Genomic DNA, 24,196 nt, shown 5'->3' on the forward strand with positions numbered 1-24,196 from the left:
ATACAAACTACTACGAGTCACCATTTGCTTAACTGTAATTGTCATTGAAGGATGCAACTACTAAAAACCAGTATTTTCTTGCATCTGGCCCACTAATGTTCAGCCTTTGTTAGAAGCAGGAAACATCTTCTCTACTGAGCAGAATTTTATTGTGTCATGTCTAGATCAGAAATCACTCAGACTAGCCATTCTGCACTAACTTCTGCTTTGGAAGTGGACTAACCAAAATTACCTATAGTTGTATTTAAAGAAGAGCAACCAGGCGAAGAAAGTTAGTACTGAATAGCTGTTGCACTTTTTAGCCACAGTAGCTTGCTTGGAAACAGCTCCTTCATATGTACGAGCACTGTGACAAGAAAGCTTCTACAGAAAACATTTTTAAAAAGTAGGATGAAGTGAGTTACAAAATAGGTTTTCTTCAGTGTCAGGCATACACCTCTTAATTTTCCACTAGCTTAACTACTTGTTTTTAGAAAAAAATTACAGAAATGTTCATTTTGCTTATACCTCAAGTGACTGGTCCTATAGAGTTGTGGTGATACAATAAATAACATTTTCCTGCATCGTGCTGTAAGTTTTCATTTCCTAGTGACACTGATAGCTGCAGTGAAAGATTCCTTGTGAAAGACACTCATTCTTTTGGAAAAGGAGCTGGTTTTTCTCTTTGCTGAGCAAAGAGGTAAACTGATTGTGAAACTATGCCCAGTTCAGGGTTCTAGTATGAAATTTGAAAAAATATGAGGCAGCAGCAATTTTCTGGACGTTGTTGTTGGCATCTCCCGGAGAACAGCATGGCTTGCACGGAAAAGGTTCTGTTTTCTTGCTCGAAGTGTACCTACACTGACAGCTCTACAAAGGACACCTATGAAGGGCGGGACTCCAAATGTAGTATTTGTCCTTTATAAGCAGGAGGTTTCTTGGGAATTGAAGCATAACAAGGAGACTGTGTGTGTATATGTAAGACCAGTCACAGGAGTGCAGACTGAAGCCCACCAAACTCAGTGTCCTGCCTCTGGCAGTGGCCCATGGTGACAAATTTGAGAGCCAGGCATGTATATAATGATGATGTCTTGAATTCTCTCTCAGTGCCCAAGAAGTTTGGGTTCAGAAGGGTACTTTCAAAAATGAGTACCTGCTCTTGAAGTCATTTTTTAAATGAAAGAATAACTCTATTTGTGGTTACGAAAGAAAAAATGTCCTTGCAGACTGAAGATGAAAATCAGATCACTAATGCAAAAGAAACTGCACATTTCTTTATTTTAGTCTGAAGAATGCAGTCTACAAACCATATCACTTCAAGCCAGTCTTCTGGGATTTATGTGCCCTAGGTTAGCAATATTGGCACAAATTCTGCTTCATACTCTGACCACAAATTTTAGCACACTTTGCTTTATTTGTCTATTCTGATGTATGAATGCATCCATCTGCTCATGTTAAAACTGCTACAAGCACATAAAAATGGCTACTGTTAACCATTGCCAATTACATGCCCCATTACTTTATTTAAATGTGCAGATATGGTGTTTCTGTATGGGTATGATAAATGTATGATGTTTAGAAGGATACTGCTGATGTGTTATATTCATCCATGTATATTGACTATATAGAGGCTTAATCTAAGTATATTAATATAAGCCACATTCTGCAATTTTACTGTAGCAGAGCTACATAAAATTTGTCTATTGAAGAGTATTTTAAATGCATTTTGGATTGACTAAATACTTTCAAAAACTGTGTCACTTACCAAAATTCTTTTAGCCTAAGAAAGCCTGAACCCACATTTCAGAGGCCTTTGAAATGCTTCATTTTGACGTTTTTAATTATTTTTTCTATTTTTCCTATTTTTTTTTAATTCTAATTCAAATTCCAAGTTTTTAAAATATAATTCTACTTATCAAATAAATCTCAAAAAATAAAAATGAAAAATTGAAAGTTTCATCTTCATATGAACAAGTACAATTTTGTTGACAAGAAATGTCTGTTCCCCACTTTTTATTCCATAACGTTAAGCTCCGTAAAATGTTCTGAGTCAAGGCAAAATGAAACAGTCCATAAAAATGACTTCTTCAAACAGTTCCATTAATTAGCAGGAGACATTAGGACAGTCAAACTCTGAAGTGCAACTCAAATTGTCTTCTAACATTTTGAACTAATTACAATTCATTATCAAGTGATGTGACTGCAAAGCTTTTCAGTAACCAGCTCTGAGCGATTTGGGAGGAATTCAGGGAAATCTTAGAATGCACAGCACAAACTGTGTATTCTTGACTGCGTTTGTGCATGAAGCCTGCCTGCAGCACCAGCAGTCCGTGCAGTGCCGATCCCATGGGAATCCCGTGGTCAGGCGGGTGGCGATGTCTCACCTTGCACCTTTGCCCACAGAGCCGAGCGGGCATCAAGTGCTCCCCGAAAGGCCCCGTGCTCTCCGCTCTGCGGCACCTCGCCTGGCCCAGCAGCAGTGGCTGCAGGGGTCCCTGGGGATCGGGGGGACAGGGGTCCCTCCTGCAGCCGTCGGCTGCTCCTGACCAGGCGGTGCTTCACTGCGGCAGATGTTGCACCTCTTGATCCCCTTACAGCTTCGAGTGCTCCCCCCAGGATTGGCAGCAAGCTGGTGGGTCTCTAATTTCCTGGTGTGTTGCTGGTGCCTCATACTGTTGTTTTCTAGTCTTTAGGGGTATGTCCTGAATTAAGTCAGGTTTGGTAATGTCAGCTAAGTTTTCCTCAGTACAGAGCGTGCTCGGTCCTGACATCTTGTTGTTATGAAAGACTCTCTAATTTTTTAATAACTGAAATGATGAAATCCTGAACACTTAATTCATTGGTTTCTGTCCTTGTTGACTGAATTTCCCACACGGGAAAACACTTTCTTCCACTGTCCTGCAAGGATGGATACAAATACTTGTTTAATCTGTTTGTTTGGGTTTTTTTAATTTTCCATCTGAGAATTCTCAGTTTATTTTCAGCATAGCACTGTAGTTTCAAATAACCCTTTGTCGCGTTCTTTCATTACTTCATCTCCTTTCCTTTGTTTTGTCTTTTTTACTTTAAATATTTTCCCATAATCACTGAGTTCATCTGACTCTTTCTTCGGTTTTTTGGCCATTTGTTACAGATAAAAGCATCTCTGACTGGATCGCTTCTAAGAGCTAAAATATAGTGCAGGCTGTGCACTCATTCTGTTTCTTTGGTGATACCTGAGTGGAAGCACTGAGTCCTCGGTATATGCAGAGAAAAATCTGTTCTTGCTGTTCTGGCTATGACAATAGTCTCGTGATGTGTGTATTTCAGTGAAGGGTGGTGAAATACCTAACTGTATTGAATTGTGAGGTTTTAGATGAAAATGATCCTTTTGCTAAAGACAAAACACGATTCTTAGTTCTGCTAGCCCTTTAATGCAAAAGGCACATCATTCGAACTGGGGATGGTTGGGCTTTCCTCTCACACAGCATAGCTGTGCACTGCTTTGAACAAACGGCTTTCTGCCTTTGTCATCTCTTCTGCACCCCTTTTAAGTCCTGAGTACCGAGATGGACATGCAGTTCTTCAATTTTGGCCCAAGTCAGGATTGCTAACAGTTTCTAACTAGGTACCTTTACTCTTCTGGCAAATTGATCTTAACCCGTCTTGTACGGCAAGGTCTAGATTAAGAGCAAAGAGAAATTATTGATATTTAAAACTTTTAGTATATTAAATTGTGAGGAAAAGCTTGGCATTGGACAGAGGTTTGCTACACTAAACTTTCTTTCTCAAAAAAAAAAAAAAAATCGCTGTTGGTAAGAGTGACATGCCTCCACCAGTCCTAGAGGCTTTTGGAAATGTTACGGAAAAAAACTGTTTAGGCCAGACCCTAGTGAGGGTCCATTTTTTAAAGTATAAGGTGGATTGGCTAGGATTTGCTGTGCAGAAAGCAACCTGCATATCGACCTACAAAGAAGACAGGCTAGAAGAATGTCTTTTTCCAGGATTGTACTTGCCTCATTTCTCCATTGTATACCATCCATGTCCACCACCTCTTGTCCTCCTCCTTACAGTCGAGGTTCCCTTCTCCTCACTCCACTGGCTCTGACTTCACGCATCCTCTACTTTCTCACTGAGTCTCCTTCATATACCTGCATCCCTTCACAGGCTCTTTGCAGGCCACCAAAACATGGAGCTCAGAGGGAGATGCTTTCTTCTGAAGCTATAGTTCTTGCCTCAGTCATGGTGCAAGCCAAGAGCCCTGTGTCTGAATGCTGCAGCCTGTGTAACGATTTAGGACAGCAAAGATCCAGACCTTGTGGTTCAGCTTTATGCCTTGTCACTGCTGGCTGTTAGAAAAATAGTTCTGCACTGAAGGATTTAAAATAATGTTTTCCACAAAAGAAAACCCCAAACAGTATCTCACTAGAGAGCCAAAAAGCGTATCATTGCCTCACAGAACTTTTACCAGATCATATTTGTGAGGGTCAAAAGAGAATTTGCTATAAGGACATCAGTGCAGTTGATGTGTGGTGCTGAGAGTAGCTTAACTTCTGAAACTTTATTTAGTGTGAGAACAGAAGTCACGTTTTCAGCATGAGTCCCAGTCAGCCCACAGGCACAATTACTAGATGAAAATCTTTACGGCAACTTAAGAGAAAGACCAAGAGTGAAATTCTGTGTTAAGTTTGCCAGTGGCTTCACAGGAGCCTCAAATTTTTTACCTTAAATCTTCACATAGCTTGTAACTCTGTGAGTTCTGAAATCTAATGCAATGCACATAACGCATTAAATAAATCTGCAATATGGCTTGACAGAACAGAGAAGAAAATGAATCTTTCATGTATCTACCCTGGAAAAGGGGTTATCCTTCCATTTTGAGAATAATTGGGAGTTTTATTTTGCTTTTCCAGTTCTGGAAAAAGAAGTTCTGACAGCTATCAGCAATGGTGACATGTATCAGCTTATTACTACTTATACCATGGTGAGGGATTGTAGCCACAATGATTATAGCACTTTAATAAAAAAGAGACCATTTTAGTATCAATTTAATTTAAGCTGTAACAGCTGAACATGGTTGGACCAAGCCTTTGAGCGACTAACCTTCATTTGATGGCTTTAACTCTCTGTAAAAGTTTCTGAGAGATGCCTTAGTGAGAAAGATGAAAGAAAGGATGGAAGCCTGGTGGTAATGGGGATGGTGTCTGCAACTCCTCTTTGTTATAAAATCCCTTATGAAATCTTAAAATAGCAGTTGCCTTTCATTAAACCCACAGTGTGTTAAAGGTAGAAGGATCCTTTCATAGCCCTGTTATCTGGGAGAGGGACACGCACTGAATGTGCTTTGCCTGTCTCTTGCCCTGAGAGGGAGAAGCCCTTGCATCTGGCAGGCCCGCAGAACTACTTGCTTTTGTGAAAGCCAGGATGATTACACACTTCTGATTCTTTTTGCGTTTTCTTCCTTCCGTGGTTTCATGAAGAGAATGATGCTTGGTCTCACCATTTCAAACTGTGTGGCCTTAACAGAAGACAATTAATTTCTGATTCTGCTGAACTCATTATTAACCTTCTGTCAGATCAGATCAGATCAGATTTATCTTGCTGTATTTCTCAAAACAGAGGCTTAAGAGTTCCTTTCTCATCTGTGGTTTTCAAATTTCCAAGTGCCATTGAGGCAATAATAGTGGTTTTGAGCTGTACCTTCCAAGCCTTATTTCTGTGGGTTATATTTTTTACTTTAGAAAAGAAAAATTAGTAACTGTAGTGTTCACTGGTGGTACCAGACTGACAAAACCCTTCCAGAGATTACCTCCTGCTTTCAGATATGTCCATACTCTCAGCACCAAGATGGGCATTTCGGCATTGTTTTTTCAGAAAGACTTATGCATGCCATGCATAGAAAGGGTCTGTTTATTGATTTCTCGGCTTCTCCACAAAAACTGTCAGCCCAGGTCTTGACTATGTGTATCATCAAGTTGGGTTTATTCAAGGTCTATACAATCCTTGAGTAGGTTGAAGTTGAAGAGAGGGCTCAATACATTTTATTCACATTGAGAAATGGTGATACTTTTTGTCCCTACTTACAAAGGTCAAATTTGAACCAAGACCCCAGAAAAGTCTGTATTTTTGTATGATTCGTGTGCCTACATTCAACCCAGGGCATAGCCTTCAAGAGCCTCTCTAGTTTAGCCTTGCGTTTGATTAATATTTTCATTTGACATCTGGTGGGCATCTCGAAACAATTCCACATGTCATACTCAAATCACTGAAATATTTTGATGGGAAGTATATATGGGAGCTAAAATCAGATTAAATATAAACTAAAAGAGTCATGGCTACATTGTATGACACCACTACACTTTTATGATTAAATTTATCATCCCAAGGTTTGGGTTTAGGTGAAGCTAGAAATCTTGAAGGCAGTGATTTGTGGGAGTCCTGGTTGGGAGAGCTTAAATTTTTTTCTGTCCTAAAAACTGTTATCCAGTGAAATTTGTTCCTCACTTGACTGTTCTTGCTCAGATCTACAACTCTAATATGGGCAAGTTACACTTTTTTGTTGAGACCATCTATTACTTTCATTTTCCCTTCATCATGTAAGCCATTGCCAACTTTTTCATTTCTTGTTTTCATATATTTTTCACTCTCCTGAATTTACTTGGATCAGTCAACATTTTGATCAATATCATGTAAGCATTGTTGTGTCCACATTCATACTCTTTTACATTGTAATTTGCTCAGCCCTTCAAAAGCAATGTGCCATGAAGGCATAGTGACTGGTGTATGAAAACCTTGATCTTCAGAGTTACAGGAAGCTTTTGACCTAGCTAAAGCATTTTGTGAATTTCCCCACATTCCCAGGTTGTTTGAAGATCTGTGTTTGTGATGCTAATTTCTAAAAGCCTTGCTTTTTATTTGTTGCATGCAACTGGTGTTCTGCTTCCTCATGTGTTCTTTGCTGAAAATTAAATCAATTGCAATAGCTTCCTTGAATCGGTAAATCAATTTTCAATAGATTCTATACACACTTTTCCTGCTAAATGACATTTTGCAATGGGCGAAAGATATTTTGCCTGCATGGTCATGATCTATATTCTTGTACTGCATCTTGGATATAGTACATGTCTTTCACTAGCAAAGATTTAAACAGCAAGTATTTTGTCATTGTCCCTAAGCTTGATTCTATCCAACATTTATAGAGCTGTAAAAGATTGTAACTGTGGCAATAGCTCACTTTTCCAGTTATTTTTAAATGTTTCCTCTCTCATCAAGTTTCTGTTCCAGGTACAGAACCTCCTCTTTTCTCTAGCAAGTGTGACAGTAATTGAACAGTGTCTTGCTGTTTCAGCTAGATATCCAGCTAGACCTAGTTAAGTGCTGAAGTGGGGAGATGTTATTCCAGCTCTTTTCAGCTTTCCTGGTTGCTAACATCTATGGCAGACGTCTTGTCCCTGCAGCAATACGTATTTGTATTCTGTGATAGTATCACAGTGGTTTGAAAACCAAATGACTTAGTGTGTAAAAACTCAGGATTTTCTTTTTCTCCTAGAAAAAGTGATACTCACCACACTTCAGCCTATTTCTGAGCTGCCTGGAAAAGTACAGCTGATTCCTAAGTTGTGGATCTGCTAGGATAAAAGACTAGTGCAGTCGCACTGTGCAGGATACGAGGGACCGCTGTGCAGAGCTGATCCTGCTCAGGGCAGCCTGTGTGCAAAAGTGTGCTAGCAGCAGCAGCTCTGTTGTGTGGCTCTTTTTCTCCTGACCCCCACATTTAAAGATATTTTAACTCTTCCCAGGCATGTAGATCCTTCCCTGCTAATTAGAGCATCACAGATACCTTCTAAGTAATCCTAATTTGTGCTGCACAGCACTGCATCACTACCTCAGTGTTACTGACTTCACAAAATCTTGACATACTTGAGTTGATCTTTCCAAATTGGGGTAAATGTTATGTTTTGTTTAGAACACACATACCGAGTTCCTTTTTCACTTGGCTGCTGGCTGTGCTTCATCTTGATCAAACATAGAAACAAAGAAAAATAATCAAAGCTTCAGTTTTGTTAATTCCTGGTATCTGTTCTTCACAAGTTTGCCTTCCATTTTATGTACTTACTACAAAGTCTCTCCCAGGAAACCGAGATCCATAAAGCTTTTTCAAAGTTTGAAAGAAAAGCTTACATCTCCAGACATCCTTCTAGGATAATAATGAATTTTGATCCATTGTTACTGTTCTGTCACAATAACTAGATTTTGCCAAGCCCTTTTAGAGAACCCAGAAATAAATGTTAGCTCTCCTGTACATCCTGAACTATAACCACGCTCCCTCTTCACTGAGTGTACATTTACTTCTTTTAGTGGTGACTGATAGAGTACTGCCTGCCTCTGCCTTTGTAGTGGTTGTTTTAAAATCACAAATTCAGAAAGGCATATGTCCCACCAAAACCAGTGTGCTTCAGCTTCTGTTGTCTGAGGAAATCAGTTCTCAGACTGTCTTCAGGTCCTTTGTAAGACCCACCTTCATCCCTTGCACCCTGCCACTCCTGGGGAACCCTCTGGCCAAGCAGCCTGATCTGGCCTCGCCAGTGTCTTCTCCCCAGTATGTGAGACAGCCCTGTGTCTCCCCACCCAACGAAGGGAGGGTTGGGGGTGCCGGGTTTCGGAGCAGGGGAAGGCACAGCTGAGGAAAGCATCCCTTGTATGTACCTTTGACTTCAGGTCCCTGCTCCGTGGCACTGATAGGGCAGCACCAGGCTTCTGTTCTCTGCTGCTCCTGGTGCCACCGGTTTTCCCCGGGGATCACCTGCACCTGCCTGGGGGCCCAGGAGGGAAGATGCTGCCTTGCGTCGCATCGAGATTTGAGAGAGCACCCCAGCTTCAGGACAGTGTGAATGGGAGTCCCAGCTGGGGCATCCTTCACGTTAGGAGGCTTTCTTTGGGGCGTTTCCTCTTAAAATAAAACCAAACACACAAAAAACCAACTGTGAAGTACCTGCAACTTCATGTCAGCCACAGGCTCCTCTTCCTTTTGCTGTGTCTCCCTGCATGAAAAGGGGTATCTAACCACCCGTTAAAACGCTGCCTTCCAGATTTGGTCACAGCCACATGTCCACCTGGAATAAAAACCAGTGAAGCAGTCAGAAAAGTAGAAAGGGATAAAGCAGAGCAATCCCATTCCCTACAGCCACATGAAGAAGAAGCAGCTTCTCTCTTTCTGGCTAGTGTATGATCCCAGGATCAGACAGGGGAGCAGGCAGGAGGGAAAGGAAGAGAGGGAAGGTCAAGAGACAGTGTCCTGACCAGAGGAAAATACGACTGTTATGGATGGTAGGAAAGCGAAGAGCTGCTTTGGAAGTGCATCAGACATGCCTCCCCGCAGGTGTAGACAGGCATGACTTCTCTGTCTCTGCGTTGAGGTTGCTGGAAATGACGAATGCCCCTGGCGCTGCTTCTGAGCTGAGCAGTTTGCTGACAGGGCAGAGCATGTTGAACACAGCATTGTACCGATGCACGCACAGCCCCAGCACCAGCCTGTCTCCCAAAGGGAAAACAACATCTGTCTGCATCTGCCCGGAGAGGTGCTGCTCAGGAGCAGACTGACTCACCAAGGGCTTTCCTCCATGGGCCCTCTTGAGCCACCCTGTCAGGGTGTCCCCAATTCAGTCACATCCTCTGTCTCCAGTCCTGAATGCATCTGAGAAATCATCACTCAGCTCAGGCCTTATCTCAGCATTTTGAGAAATTACATTTATGTTTATGGTGCACCAATCTTCTGGGTTTTATATTTCTGTAAAGAGAAGAGAGAGCAGGGAATCATAGCAAGGGTTTTAAGTCAGGATGTGTTGTGTTAAACTCTTAAATCTGTATTTCTACACCTGAACAAGCACCACAGTTAGGAGAGGTGTTGAAAACCTCAGTTTGCAGGGAGCTCAGTGGGACTCCTGTCAATGAGTCAAAGGACAGGTGCTGGCTCATGATTTATTTAGCCTGCTTTCTCTGCTACACAGAGTCTGGTAACACGTGATTCAGAAACACTGCTCAGGGTTTGGAAGGGCAGCACAGAAAGGTTTTTAACTGTTTTGAAAGCCAGACTCTTTAATAAAGTGGATGTTCTGCTCATGTATATGCTTTTGCAGAAAAAAGTCAATATTACAAGAAAAGTAATTTGGACACTGATGAAATCAATAAGTACTATGGCTCACATCAGAAGTTTGTATAGAGTAATATCCCCTGGAATCAATGTCCATTGCAGGATACAACCATTTACAATTTCGCGCTGAGGTTGCAATGATCCACTGCGAGGTTAAGAATAAAGGATCTCAGAAGCTGTAAATAGAGTGAAGTGAATCAGATCACCTTTTAGTCTAACTAGTAGCTATCCTTACTTGAAAACTATTACTCTTTTTTTTTGCAATTTACTGACCTCAAACTATGGTTTCCCAAACCCTCATACCTTACAGTTCAGCTTCTTTTCTAAAAAAACTTCAATTGAGAGTGTCATGTTGAACAAGACATGAACCTGAAATAATTCTGAAGACTGGAAAACAAACTTAGATTCAAAATAGTCTGTTTCTACACAGCCAGGAATGAAAGCACATAATTTTTCTCATATGGGGGGTATTTTTCAAACACTGTGCTTAGTCTCTTGTTCATCCTGCTCTGCAGATAATAAAACCAAAAAGAATAGTTTTAGTCAGCACTCAGCTTAGGACTGTGAGACATTGTGTGAGTCAACAAACTCAGTCCTCTGCTGTTAGAACCAGCCATTTTAGACTCTGGTATGCATAATTTGGGCCATAACTTTGGTTGCCTAGTGTATACATTTCAGCTGGAACACCACTATGTATTCAAGACTTTAAGGAACAGATAACCTATCAATCTTTTCATAGCTTACCTTCACTTTAAAAGTTTCAAGTGCCCTAGATCTACCAACATCTATCAATTAATTGGCATCTACACCTTCTCTTAGATTATCACAGGACTTTTATTCTCTTAATGTAAAGTAAGTGCCTTCCAAAACCGCTGTGTGCTCCCTCTTTAGACAAGCTTTGCTTTTTTTGTCCAGTGTAGGTGCTCACCTTAGTTTTCAGCCACTGTAAACCCTAATTCCAATTTGAAGTGACATAGTGGTGTGAGTATGGCTTGTGTTCCTAACTCCTTAGTAACCTCAGTTTAGGTATATTAAATAAATGTTACATGTTTGTGTTCAGCTTTCCAAATTATAAACAACTCTGTCAAACCTTGTGAACGTGAGCCACACCAGGAGTTTTCCCAAGTGAAAGTCCTGTAATTCAGGTGGATGGCAATGTGAAAATACTGCAATCCTAAGAATGCAACTGTCTTTCTTTATGGTGCATAAGAAAACTGTGGTTATGGAATATCTCAAGCAGTAGTGCACAGACTGCACCAAGATTCTGTTACACTGGATGTGTCCTCTCTGTTCTGAGAAAGACCTCTGAAATCCCTGGCCTGGCATTTCCAGCCTGCAGAACCGAGAGAGACGCTGGTTCTTTGTCATTGGTTAGCTACCTTCTGCAAAAGCACTCATATTTGCTACACTGGTGTAAAAAGAAGGGTCTGTCTATAGATAGTTCTGACCATGAGTAGCTAAAATTCATTTGTATATGGGGAGGGAACACTTCAGTTCTGATAACTATGTGCTGTCAAATGTGTCAGCATTGTAGTAAAATGACACATCGTTTTGTATGCTTAATATAGTATGAAGAAGAGAAGCAGGAAATAAGTGCATTCAAAAGGCATTTATGGATCCACAGAAGCAAAAGCCCGTATGTGTATAAATATGCATATAGGTGTTTACTCAATGCTTGGGGAATTAATGAATTTCCTTAGCAAATCCCTGTGTAGTTTGTTGCATAAAGAGCTGCTTGCATGCTGAGCAATTAAAGAGAGGCCACTGGAAAGCTACAGTTAATAAAATCATGGAATAGTTAAGTTGGGAGGGACCTCCAAGATCATCTAGTCCAAAACCTTCCCCAAAGTTTGACTGACTTCAAAATGAAATGCCTATATGAAATCTGTTAATAGTATACAAAGCTGGCTTCAAACCTTATCTCATTTCACTTCATACAGTAAAACCTACTAGTAGATTAGACTAAGCACCTTAAAAAACACAGAAGAGAAAACATTTTGGACTAGATTCAGTTTTGGTCATTTTGATTGACAGAGCTTCAATCCTTTGCTTCTCTATCCCTCTGTAAAGAAGTACCGCAGAAGGGGAAGGACTGCTGCCAACAGCTTTAATTTCAAGTTCCATAGCCCAGTCAAAAGCCATGAAACAGGGACTAGTATTAGGAGAAAGATAGATTTTCAAGATTAAGGTTTTGAAGATTCACTAAGCCGTTATTTGCAGTGTCACAGTACTTGTAAGACCAGTAGTGTCTCCTAAATGACTAGGGAACATGTCTGTCTGTGAGAGATGTAACCAAGAATGTCAAAGAACCTGATTTGATTTAATGCTCACTGCCATTCACTGGGGATTAAAAGATTGTGAGAGGGGAAAAGGGATCTCTCCTGTTTTTTCTGTCTTTCTTATTCCTTTTTTGGTCCGTTAAGGATTGGGCACATAAAAAATAAAATAAGATTTAAAAAAGGATATATACCTGATAAAGCCTATTACTCCCAAATGGTTTAGTTCCACAACATATTGACAAGCACAAGAAACGTACAAAACTATCTTAATTTGCAGTGCTATGTAAGATAACAGAGTTGGCAAAAAGAAAATATTACCTACTCCAACATCTCCCATGCTTTGTAACTGTTTCTCTCTTTCTCTATACTTTTGGCAAAGTAAATATAATTTGAATTATCTCTCCCGGAATTAAGATGTGCATTTAAGCTAAAACAAGTGTTGCCAAAGGGTATAACTGATCCGTATCAGAAAGACCCACAATGAAAGAAAATTCAGAGGTAATGTGACATGCTTACAAATTGTGCATTGCACCCCCCTCTAGTGACCAGTCTGTGTATAAACCTTGGTAGGGCTGACTGGAAACTTTACATCTGAAGTATTTTCTAGCAGAGAAGTTATGTTTTTGTTTTGTTTTCAGTAAGGCATCAAGTTCATGGACATTCTCCCTGGGAATTACCAAAATTTTGCTTTTTACATGCAGTTGTTTGACAGTTGAAGAATGTAGGCTCCTAGGATTTATCGTAATTTATAATGTGGGCCAGCTTAGAGGATAAATTCAGAATGCAACACTTCAGTCAAGTTATTTAGTTACTTACGGGGAAAAAATGTCATTTTCTTTGCACAGCACATTATGAAATGTCTGCTTTCCATCTTAATTCAGGGCAAAATCAAAAGTTGCAACCTTGAAAACTTCTGGGAATACCTGGGCTTATTTCCCAAACCACTCTATTAAATGAGTCTATTTCCAAGACCTTTGAGGCTTAATTTTTCTTGGGACATTAAGCTAGTCTCTGTTTGTATATTATCAATTTTCTGCAAATGCCTCCATCCCAGTGTCCTTTTGTTAATAATTCTAACACTTATGCATATGCATCTTATGGATAAATCTGAGTGCGTCGCAGAAAATCAGCAAGAAGTCCTTGAGCTCCTTGTCATTCTTATGCTGTTGTGTTCTTCTTAGGTAGTTGTGTTGAGATAATGGAGTTTGAGGAGATGGTACAGAATGTCTGCAGTATTTATAAAATAGGTGTAAGTAGAAGATTGCCCGAAAGACTGTGTGTGTATATTCTGCATGAAGTTTTTAGACTTTCCAACCACAGTCAATTAGAGGAATTTTGTTTTGTAGATCATTGCGGTGACATCAGTTGCAGATTTATTACGAGTTACAAATGTAATGCATGTGCTGGGCACATGCAAGCTAAAAGCCTTCCAGAGAGGGCTACATATTAGTAGTGTGGGTTATGCTGTAACAGTTCAGAAGATTATGCCAGTACAGTCAAACAGCCTTTTGGCTCCTTCAACATCAGAGCAAAGTAACTGTCTCACCAATGAGGAACACATCTTCTTTTTCCAAAACTCATGATCCGGTTCAGCCACAATTCTTACACCACAGCAAGAATTTGGAGGAGTTGAATGTCCTGTGTTACATGGGAGTTCAGATCAGATCAATGCTGTAGGTCATTGCAGATTTATTCCCTGTTGTCTTTTTCCTAAAACCTTATCCAGTCTTGTTTTAAATGTCACATTGTAAATTGGCTTCTGTCATTTCTCTTGGTGAGTTTATTCTGGAGAAAAACCCTGACTGAGTAAATAACTAATATTAGGTAGTTGCATTTGACTAATGAAAATCATCAATAATTCTGTGGTTCTGAAGTTCTATATTAGCGTTGATTATGCCAGCATCATGACCAGCAGGTATATTTATGTATATCACAGGCAGGCCAGAAGAACAAATAAGAAGTGGTAGATTTTTTTTTTTTAAATTCTGTTCATATGGCTGGCCTTTGGCAAATCACAGCTCAGCCCAGATTTACATTTGCTACTGAGCTACAAACTGCTGAAAGAGAAATACCAATGTGGTAACTGTTTCTTAACACTTCCACCACCGAAAGAAGCTATCTGAAGCTTCCAAACAAAATTATGTGTTAGTTATTAAGTGCTACATCAAGCTGTTTTGCCAGAGATTTGGACTCTGGCAAACAAACCCCTCCAGGCTCATTTGGGAAAGCAGTGAATGGGCTGCAATTTGCCCCTTAGATCTCAGCTCAAAACCAAGCAGAAACACTGCCAACAATTACCCTGCCCTACTGCTGACCTTCAAAAGTCAAAATGCTCCCTAAGCTAATAGACATGCAGCCAAAGCAAGATGTGGCTGTGCTGAAAGACATGATCCTTGCTTCCAGATCTCATTAGTGGTCAGGTTTCTTGACTGGGGCAAGTCTGTAGAGGAGAGCGCAGGATGAACAGTGGTGGGAACTGCATTGCTTGTTGAAGTGAAGAGTAGGCAATGCAAAGATTATCAATACAAATACTCCCTCAGCTAAAAAAAAAACCCGAAATTCCCACTTTGGCCAGTCACGTTTATGTATTTTAGTGTTCCTCTTCTTGATTTTTCAGGAAATTAATGCTTAGCAAATTTTGTTTCACTGGTGAGCGCACATAAAACTCTATGGAATAATGGCACAGGATGCCCCTTCTGCAGTCTGTTCCACCAGTCAGCAGAGTTTGCTGCAGACCCAGCCAGACTCTCTAGACTTCTTTGCTAAGACCAGAGCAACACATATTAGTGCACCTGGAGGTGCCCAGCTCTGTCCCCATGTATCAACCACCTTGGAAGCCAATGCATACACACTGATGAGCAGGCATAAGGAAGGCTGTGCTGTTGCAGCCTGTTGAATGCACTGTGAGAAATGGGTTCATGCTGCCTCCCTGTCCTGTCAGCCTGGGATCGTCTCCAGCAGTGAGGTACGGTGCTTGCAGGTGCAAGCGGTGCAGCTTCGCACCACCCCTAACGAACTGAGTTAAACCCCATCTGTCCCCCGACCATCCCGAGACTCCTTCATTCAGGCAGGAACCCACCCAAGCTCCGACCACGTGGAGCTGGGGGTGCGGGGACAGGTACTGGCAGCTGAGGACTTGTGAGTTCAGAGGAACCGCTGCCTTCACCCAGGGTGCATTGAATCACAATGACTTTACCCGCATGTCTCACCGCTTCAAGAGAAAGAAAGAAGCACCTGAAAGTACACAAGTCCTCAACGAAAGTACTGCAGAGCTGCTAAGCACTCCATTCTCATTTCTTGATTACTTTTCTTTATAAACGTATCTATTTTTGCAGTTGGCTTTCTTCGTGACCTTACAGAGTCTGCTTGTGAGCCAAATGCCTTTAAGCCACCTGGCTAGCTCTAGAACGACAACGGCAGCGCTCCAGCACAGCTGGAAGCTGCCTGGCCTGGCGCTTTGGGAGCCTGAAGGCAAAGGCAGAGTGGCCCCCGCTCGCCCACGGCAGCCCCAAGGCTGCGGCTGGGAAGAGAAGGGGCAATCGCACCTCTGCCGCTTGCTGCAAGGGGGTCATGGCCGAGGGTGAGCCCTGCAGCTGGTCAGAGGCGTGTGAAGGTCCGTTTTTGTTGTTCCTCCTGTGACAAGCGGTGCAGAACTGGGTCCTCTCTCTCCTGTAAATATGATCTTCAAATTGATGTAGCAAGGAGCAGAGTGCTGTCTGTTCTGTCACCTGGTTATAGAAAATAATCTGTGCAATTCTCACCCGTTTCTCTTAGAAAAAGAAATAGTGAAAGATGAGGAATACTATAGAGATAAAGATGATATAAAAACCTGACTGTAATTAGACATTCACTTTGAAACTCTTCTGTAAATTTCAGTTACCAATTGCTGCTTACTTAAGAAATGAAATCTCATTTCTATTTTTTTCAGTTTGGGGTTTTTTTCTTAATGAAATTGCAAAATTATAACTAAGAGCTGAGGCAGAGCAGGAAAGGCTAAGTTTAATTTGTGAGAAACTGATGTTGTGTGCTTAATTTAATGGCTATTTATTTACTCTCAATCTATGAGGTATGGCAGAGACAAGAGATTACAGCTATTCGGGTTCTTGGCAATATCCTTTTAGTAACTACTAAGGAATGAGATATCTCTGAACAAGAGTTTTACTGTATCCCTTTTGGAGGGAAGTAAGTTCCAGCTGCCCTATACCTCTGAATCTTTTCCTGCACAACATTCATCAGGGAGACAGAACCAAGAGCTTGGAAGTCACTTGCTTAAGTATCTGTAGTACACTGATAGCTTCAGGGAGGATACAGTGTCTTCTTGTTTTAGGGTTAGACACCATCATTATCAAATGAAAAGAAAATCAAATTGTTAGAGAACAGAGAGTTCAGCAGTGCCTGGACAAGCAGAGAATCCAAAGTGTCCCCAGTGTACACAATGGACTGTACATATGGGCATCTTTACAACACTGTTTCTAACTTGAATGCAGTCTGCAGGGGCTCAGAAACTCTGCTCTTAAATGTGGATAAAATTCAGCCCAACTGTGGTTTTCCTTCTTTGATGGAGCTGATGTTTTTGCTACACATGCTGGCACACTCGGTTCCTCCAAAGCCCTTCCTCTCAACAGGGGTCTCAACCTCAGAAATCCAGAGTACCTTTCTGTAGGCAATGGCCATCCAACTGCCCGGTGATGCTGGAGAAGTGAGGCTCTTGAGCCATGAGTTTCAATCAAGGTGCAATAATTGCAGTGACTTTAGAGGAGCCCTTGTTTTAAGCTCTATATATTGCTCTGAGGAAGAAATTCTTCCCTCCTCATCAAAAACATAAGTTGGGTACTCATTGTAAATGCCAGCCACCTTGGAGAACAGCTCATATATCCACTTCCCCACTGCATGGGTTGGAATAGTGCCACAGCTCTGTATGCTGACATTCTCCAACTGTCGATGTACATATAGACAGAGACCCATTGATCCGGGGACTGGTTCCAAGTCCCCTGATATATTAATTGAATGGAAGTCTCCCTGGAAATGCCAAATACATAGGAATAGGGTCTGCCCACCATAAGTTCCTACACAGCCAGAATTTCTTCTTATTTCCATTCTGCTGAAGAAGTTAAGTTTATAGAGACTCACCTTCAATATTTTATTTTCTATCAGCACATATTGCTTCAGACATTAACTTCCAAGTCAACAGAAGGCATTTCCAAATGCCAGCCCCATGTGAAAGATTCCTGAGCTAGTTGCAGGTGAGCTGATACAGCTGTACCAAACACATACCCATACTCCTGCATGAGAATACCAATCCTGAGCTAAAAACATTGAATCATAGAGTCATAGAATCATTTAGGTTGGAAAAGACCTTTAAGACCATCGAGTCCAACTGTCAACCCAATACCACTATGCCCACTAAACCACGTCCTGAAATTGTTATGTTGTCATGGCGGTCTGCCCAGAAGACTTATCCCTGCCCCTGAGGAGGGCTAATTAGTTCAGGTTGAGTATCCCTCCAGAGCAGATATTCTGCTTGCAAGGCTGGGAACTTCTGTCTTGTTGACTTATGTTTGATCTTCTCTACATCTCCAGAATTCAGGAGTTGACACTTTCCTCACTTGTATCATTTAGTCTTTTATCTGTTCAGCCCAAGTCCAAGAATAAAGTGCCCCCAAATGAGAATTAATTGTTTTCCAAATGTAATGTTACTTTTTTCTCTTATTTGAAGCTATCAAGGTGAAAATGTGTAATAAATGACCATTTGGTTCTTATCTAATCTGAATATCTTCCTTTTCACAGTTTCAGTGTTAGAAATATTCTAGTTTAGTTTGGTTTGGTTTGGTTTGCAGCTCTCCTGCCTACCTGCTCACAAGATGACACTTCTATAAAATGAATGATAAATATTTACAGTCTTATGTCAAAATCTTTTTGTAGTTGTTTTGTTCATACTTGGAAGCTTATTTTTTTAAATCCTCTAGTTAGTAGAAAGGATGCATACACAGGGTTAGATTTCCTCCCAGACATTATCCATATCCCTCACTGTCTTTGAATAAATAATATGTAAATAAAGCGAAATAATATGTAAATAAAGCTGAATTTTCTTCACATTACCTTCAATAAATGGGTTTAAACCACCACACAAATCTCATAATTCACCTCTGGTTCTAGTAGTTTTAGGACAAATCCAATAGATTTAACTTTAAGCCTCCAAATATCTCTGCTGACAATCTAAGCTAAAGTTCTGGTTATCCAATCCTTTACATTCACTAAGGCCTGCAGTTACTATGGTTTCAAAGATTTCACAGAAATCAAAACACTTTGATAGGTGTCAGTAGAAGTAATTATCTTTGATAAATGATTTCTCTGATCTCTAGATGTCCTGACAGAGATTGCCCCATACATGTGCTGACCAAACAAGAATTTTCCTGCATTTATTCCTTTCTTCCTAACTCCAGAAACCACCTGGGGCAAAGATGAAGACTTTATATTGAAATAAAAACCTGACATATATGTCTAACATGACTATCACATTTTCCTGGCGTTTCTTGCTGCCTGCAGTTCAGTTAGAAGACATGAATATGAGCCTCACCCTGGCTGCAGTACACCTGAGATCCAGGGCATTTTTCATGGTGCACAGGTAGTTCCAGCTGTAGCACCTGGAGTCAGGGTGAGCAGAGGCAGGGAACAGACACAGGTCACCTCTGCAGCCCTCGCATGGTAACTCCAACATTTCGTGGAAGCGCTGGGCTGCACAGCGTTCTTGTCTGTGAAATCCTGCTTGGTTGAACCACAGCTTCAGCCACAGTCCTGAGCAGCGTGGGCTCCACTCTCCGCAGGACACCAGCCATTGCCCCAAATCCTTCCTTGCTACTGTTCATAGTTGCAGCCACCAGTCTCCAGGGATGCTAATTCCATGGTACGGACCAGTTTGCCTAGGGAGCTTTGGAAGGAGATGCTACCAAGAGGTTCCACTACCACAGTCAAAACACACTGTAATTTTTGCAAGTGTAATTTTTAAGGATAAATGCAAAATGTGGTTCTTTTGATGTCCAATAATGAGCAATACTTTATGCTTGCAATTATGCCCATCACACAATTACAAGGAATATGCATTTTATGGACAATAAGGTAAATCACTAAGTGGTCCTGACTTATTAAGCAGATGGAAATCTGGCACTTTACCTGAGACTCAGTTCAGGTCCAAAGTAACTTAGCATACATCATCAGTTGTACTCTGCTAGCTCTCAAAGATGTTATAAAATGGACACTGTAGAACTGGGACACGAATGGAAGGCAGGACTTAAATCTTACCTCTAGCGACTGACAAATCTCCCTTAGTGCGAACAGAGAGAAGCTTTCATCCTAGATGCTGACATAAGCTACAGGATGAATGACGTGTCTTCTTTTCATAAACAAATGGAGATATTTTAAGAAATAAAGTACCTTTGTCTCATGAAAGTAACATTTGCATTATTAAGTGTGGTTATTACATTGAGTAGGACTTACCATTGTGTTATCTTTTTTTTTGCCCCCAGCTTAATGGATTTCTTATGGCTTCTAGTGATCCATTCTATATGGACTCTTCAGATCTGTTCCTTCCCTTCTATACATTGGCATAAGTTAGGAATTGCCACTATGAATTTACACTTATCTAAGCCTTAAACCAGAAAAGAATCAATCCATGTAATTTTATTTAAAAGCCATCACTGTGTTGATATTCAAATATCATCTTTTTTACTTCATCACTGAGATTCAGTGCACATATTGAATAAAGCTGTTATACTTGATCTATAACTAATTACAGAAATTGTTTTGCTCTAGTATTGATTAGAAACTGACATTCTCATTTATGAAGCTATTGGGTTTGCCTTCTCAGAGCTAATGTGTACTTTATAATAATAAATATGAGATGTAGCTAAAAGTGGTTTATCTATAGACATTTATCTACTTAAGCAGGTGATTTGAACTCCTCAAGAATTTAGCTATGAACCAAAAACTGTAAAATTTTTACCATCTTTAAGACACTATTAAACAATTACCTATAATAATTTGGGTTTTTTCCCCAGTCACAATATTCTCCTGTATGAGGATGGTCATGCAGTTGTTGCTGATTTTGGAGGTAAGGAGTTTTTATTAAACATTTATAAATTAACCTCAAATTCTCTAAAACTAAACATGTGCTGACTAAGAAAATGCTGAGGAGGTTGCTCTTAATTTTGTTATTATGAGAGGACACAAAAGGCTTTTAGGGATGAGAATACCCCTATTTTTTGTCTCATCTAAGTTAGCAGGTGCTGTGGAGTACCCCACTGTTTACATGAGTAGGAAGCCCAGATGATAGCGAGATGGATGCATCTCAGTTTGTGTAAGTTCTAGCAGTAGGTTAGAGGAAGAAGTTGAGTGAGAAATGCCTGTAATAGAAGATGTGTCCTCCTCTTTCATGGCAAGTGGTTAGGATCTGAGGATGGTGTTCTTGTGCAGGTCTGCCTGTTGGCAGCAAAGCCCCATGGCAATAGGAGAGGTTTCTTTCATTTTAAAGAGCAGAATGTAGCTCATTATTTCAGTTATGGACCTTAGTAACTTTGTGTCCAAAATTAGACTAGGCTATATTTTCTGAATCTGGATTTTGTGCATTCTCTTGGTGTTTATCAGTCAGGCTCCATGGGAGTACATTCTTCTTGGTGCAAGGGTGGAGTTTAGGGAGCTTGGTTCAATCTAACTCCTTAGGAACCACTTGACTTAAGACATGGCCATTGTTACTGTGCAATATCACCACAGATGTGATCAGCAGAGAAGCATGAATGTCAGCTTAACACAGGAGGAGGATGGTGGCGGGATGACCATATCTGTGAGGGACCCAGTGCTGATCCACACCTGCTGTTATCCAGCCTGCTGAAGCAAGAAAATAGCAGAAGGCTTGGACCACGTGGGAGTAGCTGCTTGTCTGGGGCATTGCTGACAATACCCTTAGTCATACAGATGCATGCTTAAGTGTATTTTTCTGATATGTCAAAGGCGTCTAAGTCCTGCTTGGGGACTTATTTATGTATCGCAAAATGTAGCATATACCACCTTCACTATATTTGTGCAAGATCTTGTTATTTTTAGGTGGGCTGCTTTTCTGACATTAAATAAGACTGACAGGCTTCTGTGGGATTGCATTTTAATGCAGGGCTCAGTGACTGTTCGTTGTAAATCTAGATACAGTTATATTAACCAGTACAAATAACCATGAGGTCACAAATCCTGAGCTGGATCCTCAGCTGCTGTAAACTGCTATTAATGTCGATGGAGCTTTGTAGATTTATGCCAGCACTGAATTTGGTATGCAGGTCTCAGAAGCCTCATTGTCTGTACACATCCTTGTTGAAAAACAGCTATCACAGTTCTCCTGGACTCTCAAAACCCCAGAGTTATTAAAAAAACAACAAAAAAACCCCCAAACCAAAATACTTTATACCAAGACTTTTGCATAATAAGGTGGATATCTGTATTGGGTTGACAGTAATTTGTTGTTGTTGTTGTTGTTCTGTGTGTTTCAGAATCTAGATTTTTGCAATCCGTGGATGAAGACAATATGACAAAACAACCTGGGGTTTGTTTCTTGTTTTGTTCCATATAACTAGCATAAAACATACAGGCAAAGTCAGTTTAGGAGAAAACTACATTAGAAATATTTTTGTTGGGAAAGATGAACTGGTATAGTATTTTATCTCTCTTAATGGTTTTTTTTGGTTTTTTTTCTTTAAGCCTCTTTGATAGCAGAGATGAGTGAATATATAGTATCTGCAACAGAGAATAATGCTTTATAGGCTTGTCTCTGGAACTCTATTGCCCCCCCCAAATCCTTAGTAAAGTGTCAATTTTTTAATCCGCTCTTCCCCACTCATATACACACATTGCTGGCAGGTGGTTCCTGTTTCAAATAGGGAATTAGTTATTTGACACTGATTTTCTTTCAGAGTTCTTTTCTCCATTACAAGCCTATTGCTCACAGAGAGTCAGCTTTACAAGACAGTATTGTTGTCTTCTTAAGCGCACACAGGTGCATTCTGTGTGTCACTCCATGGTCATGAAAGTTTGCATCATCATAATGACTAATTGTGGAATAGGGTGGGTGGTGCTAAAGCCAGGGTTTGGCAATCATCTTTTTAACAAATCGTAATACACACTCACTCTGTGAGGAGTGAGCACTGCTGCTGCAGACCTAGGCCCTGCCAGGGTTTGATGATGTCTCACTGAGAAGGGCTGTCTTGTAAAGAACGTGGATTAAGTTACTGAAGTGCAAGGAATCTGCAAAAACACCTGAACTCATCACTCCAGTGAGAGGCTGGTTGCTTGTGAAGCAGCTTCAGAACTGGGCTTCTGCAGAAAGCAGTGAGATCCCAAGAGAGAGGACACCAACCCAATTAAGTTGTAGTCAGTTTTTTCCGTCTATCAGCTGGAGTAACAATTAATTGGTATTATGTGGCATGCTCAGACCTTATGATGTGGTCTCCAGACTTTGAGGCTGGGTGTTCTGCTTTTATTCTAGCGCCACTCTCATGTTTAAAGCCTGATCAGTCTGGCTTCATGGGGCTGAGACAGCTACCATACTAATGCTGTTACAAATAACGTGCAATAATATGCTGCCTAGATTTTGCAAGCTAGGTGAAAGTTTTTCCTGGCAAATTTACCAGTTATTTTATGGAGCAATAGAGGCAAGGAAAACAAACATACAAATACAGGAAAAGATGCATATATGAGAAAGTGAACACTATTAATGTATTATTGATGTTTCCTGACATGCAGAACCTACGCTGGATGGCCCCTGAGGTGTTCACCCAGTGTACAAGGTACACCATAAAAGCCGATGTTTTCAGCTATGCTTTGTGCCTCTGGGAGCTGTTAACGGGTGAAATTCCATTTGCTCACCTGAAACCAGGTAAGATGCTCAATGAATTAACATTTAAATTCCTCTGAACTAGAGAAGTAGCTACACTGTATAATATTAACCAATATTTTACTGAAGTTTGTTATTAAGTGCTAAGATTTTGCATTCAGTGAAAAGCATAGAACTATCCCACTATAATCCCATACCTTATTCACTACAGATCTACATAACATAAAATTCTTTATCCAGTTCTAGGATTATGAACAAGTCACCCTAACTGTAGGCCTTTTGACTCTTACACTGGCGTTGGGATTTGCAAAGCCATTCCTTGATAAATCTCCACCTTGAGCGTATTCTCATGTAGCTTAAGAAAGCACTGGCAAACAGTGGTGGGGTAGCAACAGCAAATCAACATTTCCAGGACTACACTTGGCACTCCCTGAGATTTTGACCCCTTGATGTCTGCCAGGAATTGTTAGAGGTTGAGAGTGCTGCAGGATGTGGTAAGAGCCAGTATGGGTAATGAGCGAGGTTTTGGACCCCCCATGCCTTCACCACCACCCACTGCGGTCTGTCCTCCCATGGTCGGAGGTGGATCGGTGGCCATGCTGTTGTGCAGCTCTCTCCACACAGGAGATGGCCTGGAGGAACCTTATTACGACATTCGCTCTGGCAGCCAAAATGGCTGTGAAACATGGGGGATCCTTTGTTGTGTTTTAACTGGGTTTGGGGTACAAAGAGAACAGTTGCTGGGGGAAGAGATGTGCAAAGTTTGTCAGATGGATTTCAGATAGATTTTCTGATGTTTGGAGAAAGCGTGGCCTATGGCAGCATTTTGACCTTGAAAAAGGTCTTAGTTCATAACAATGTTTATGCCCAAACAGAACATAAATATCAGTAACAATGTGCAGTCCTTTGGTGCTCATACATCTGTCTGTCTGGGTATAT

General features: G+C 40.8%; 1 protein-coding gene across 1 annotated transcript in view; it reads left to right on the plus strand.

The window, feature by feature from the left end:
* Positions 1 to 24,196, plus strand: part of TNNI3K (TNNI3 interacting kinase) — a 96,700-nt gene that overhangs the window by 36,965 nt on the left and 35,539 nt on the right. The window contains exons 18-20 of the mRNA XM_052800710.1: positions 20,442 to 20,494; positions 21,918 to 21,970; positions 23,167 to 23,299. Of these exons, the coding sequence (XP_052656670.1) occupies positions 20,442 to 20,494; positions 21,918 to 21,970; positions 23,167 to 23,299 (239 nt within the window). The remainder of the gene's footprint in view (positions 1 to 20,441; positions 20,495 to 21,917; positions 21,971 to 23,166; positions 23,300 to 24,196) is intronic.

Source organism: Harpia harpyja, chromosome 11 (genome assembly GCF_026419915.1).
Source record: "Harpia harpyja isolate bHarHar1 chromosome 11, bHarHar1 primary haplotype, whole genome shotgun sequence".
Classification (NCBI taxonomy): Eukaryota; Metazoa; Chordata; class Aves; order Accipitriformes; family Accipitridae; genus Harpia; species Harpia harpyja.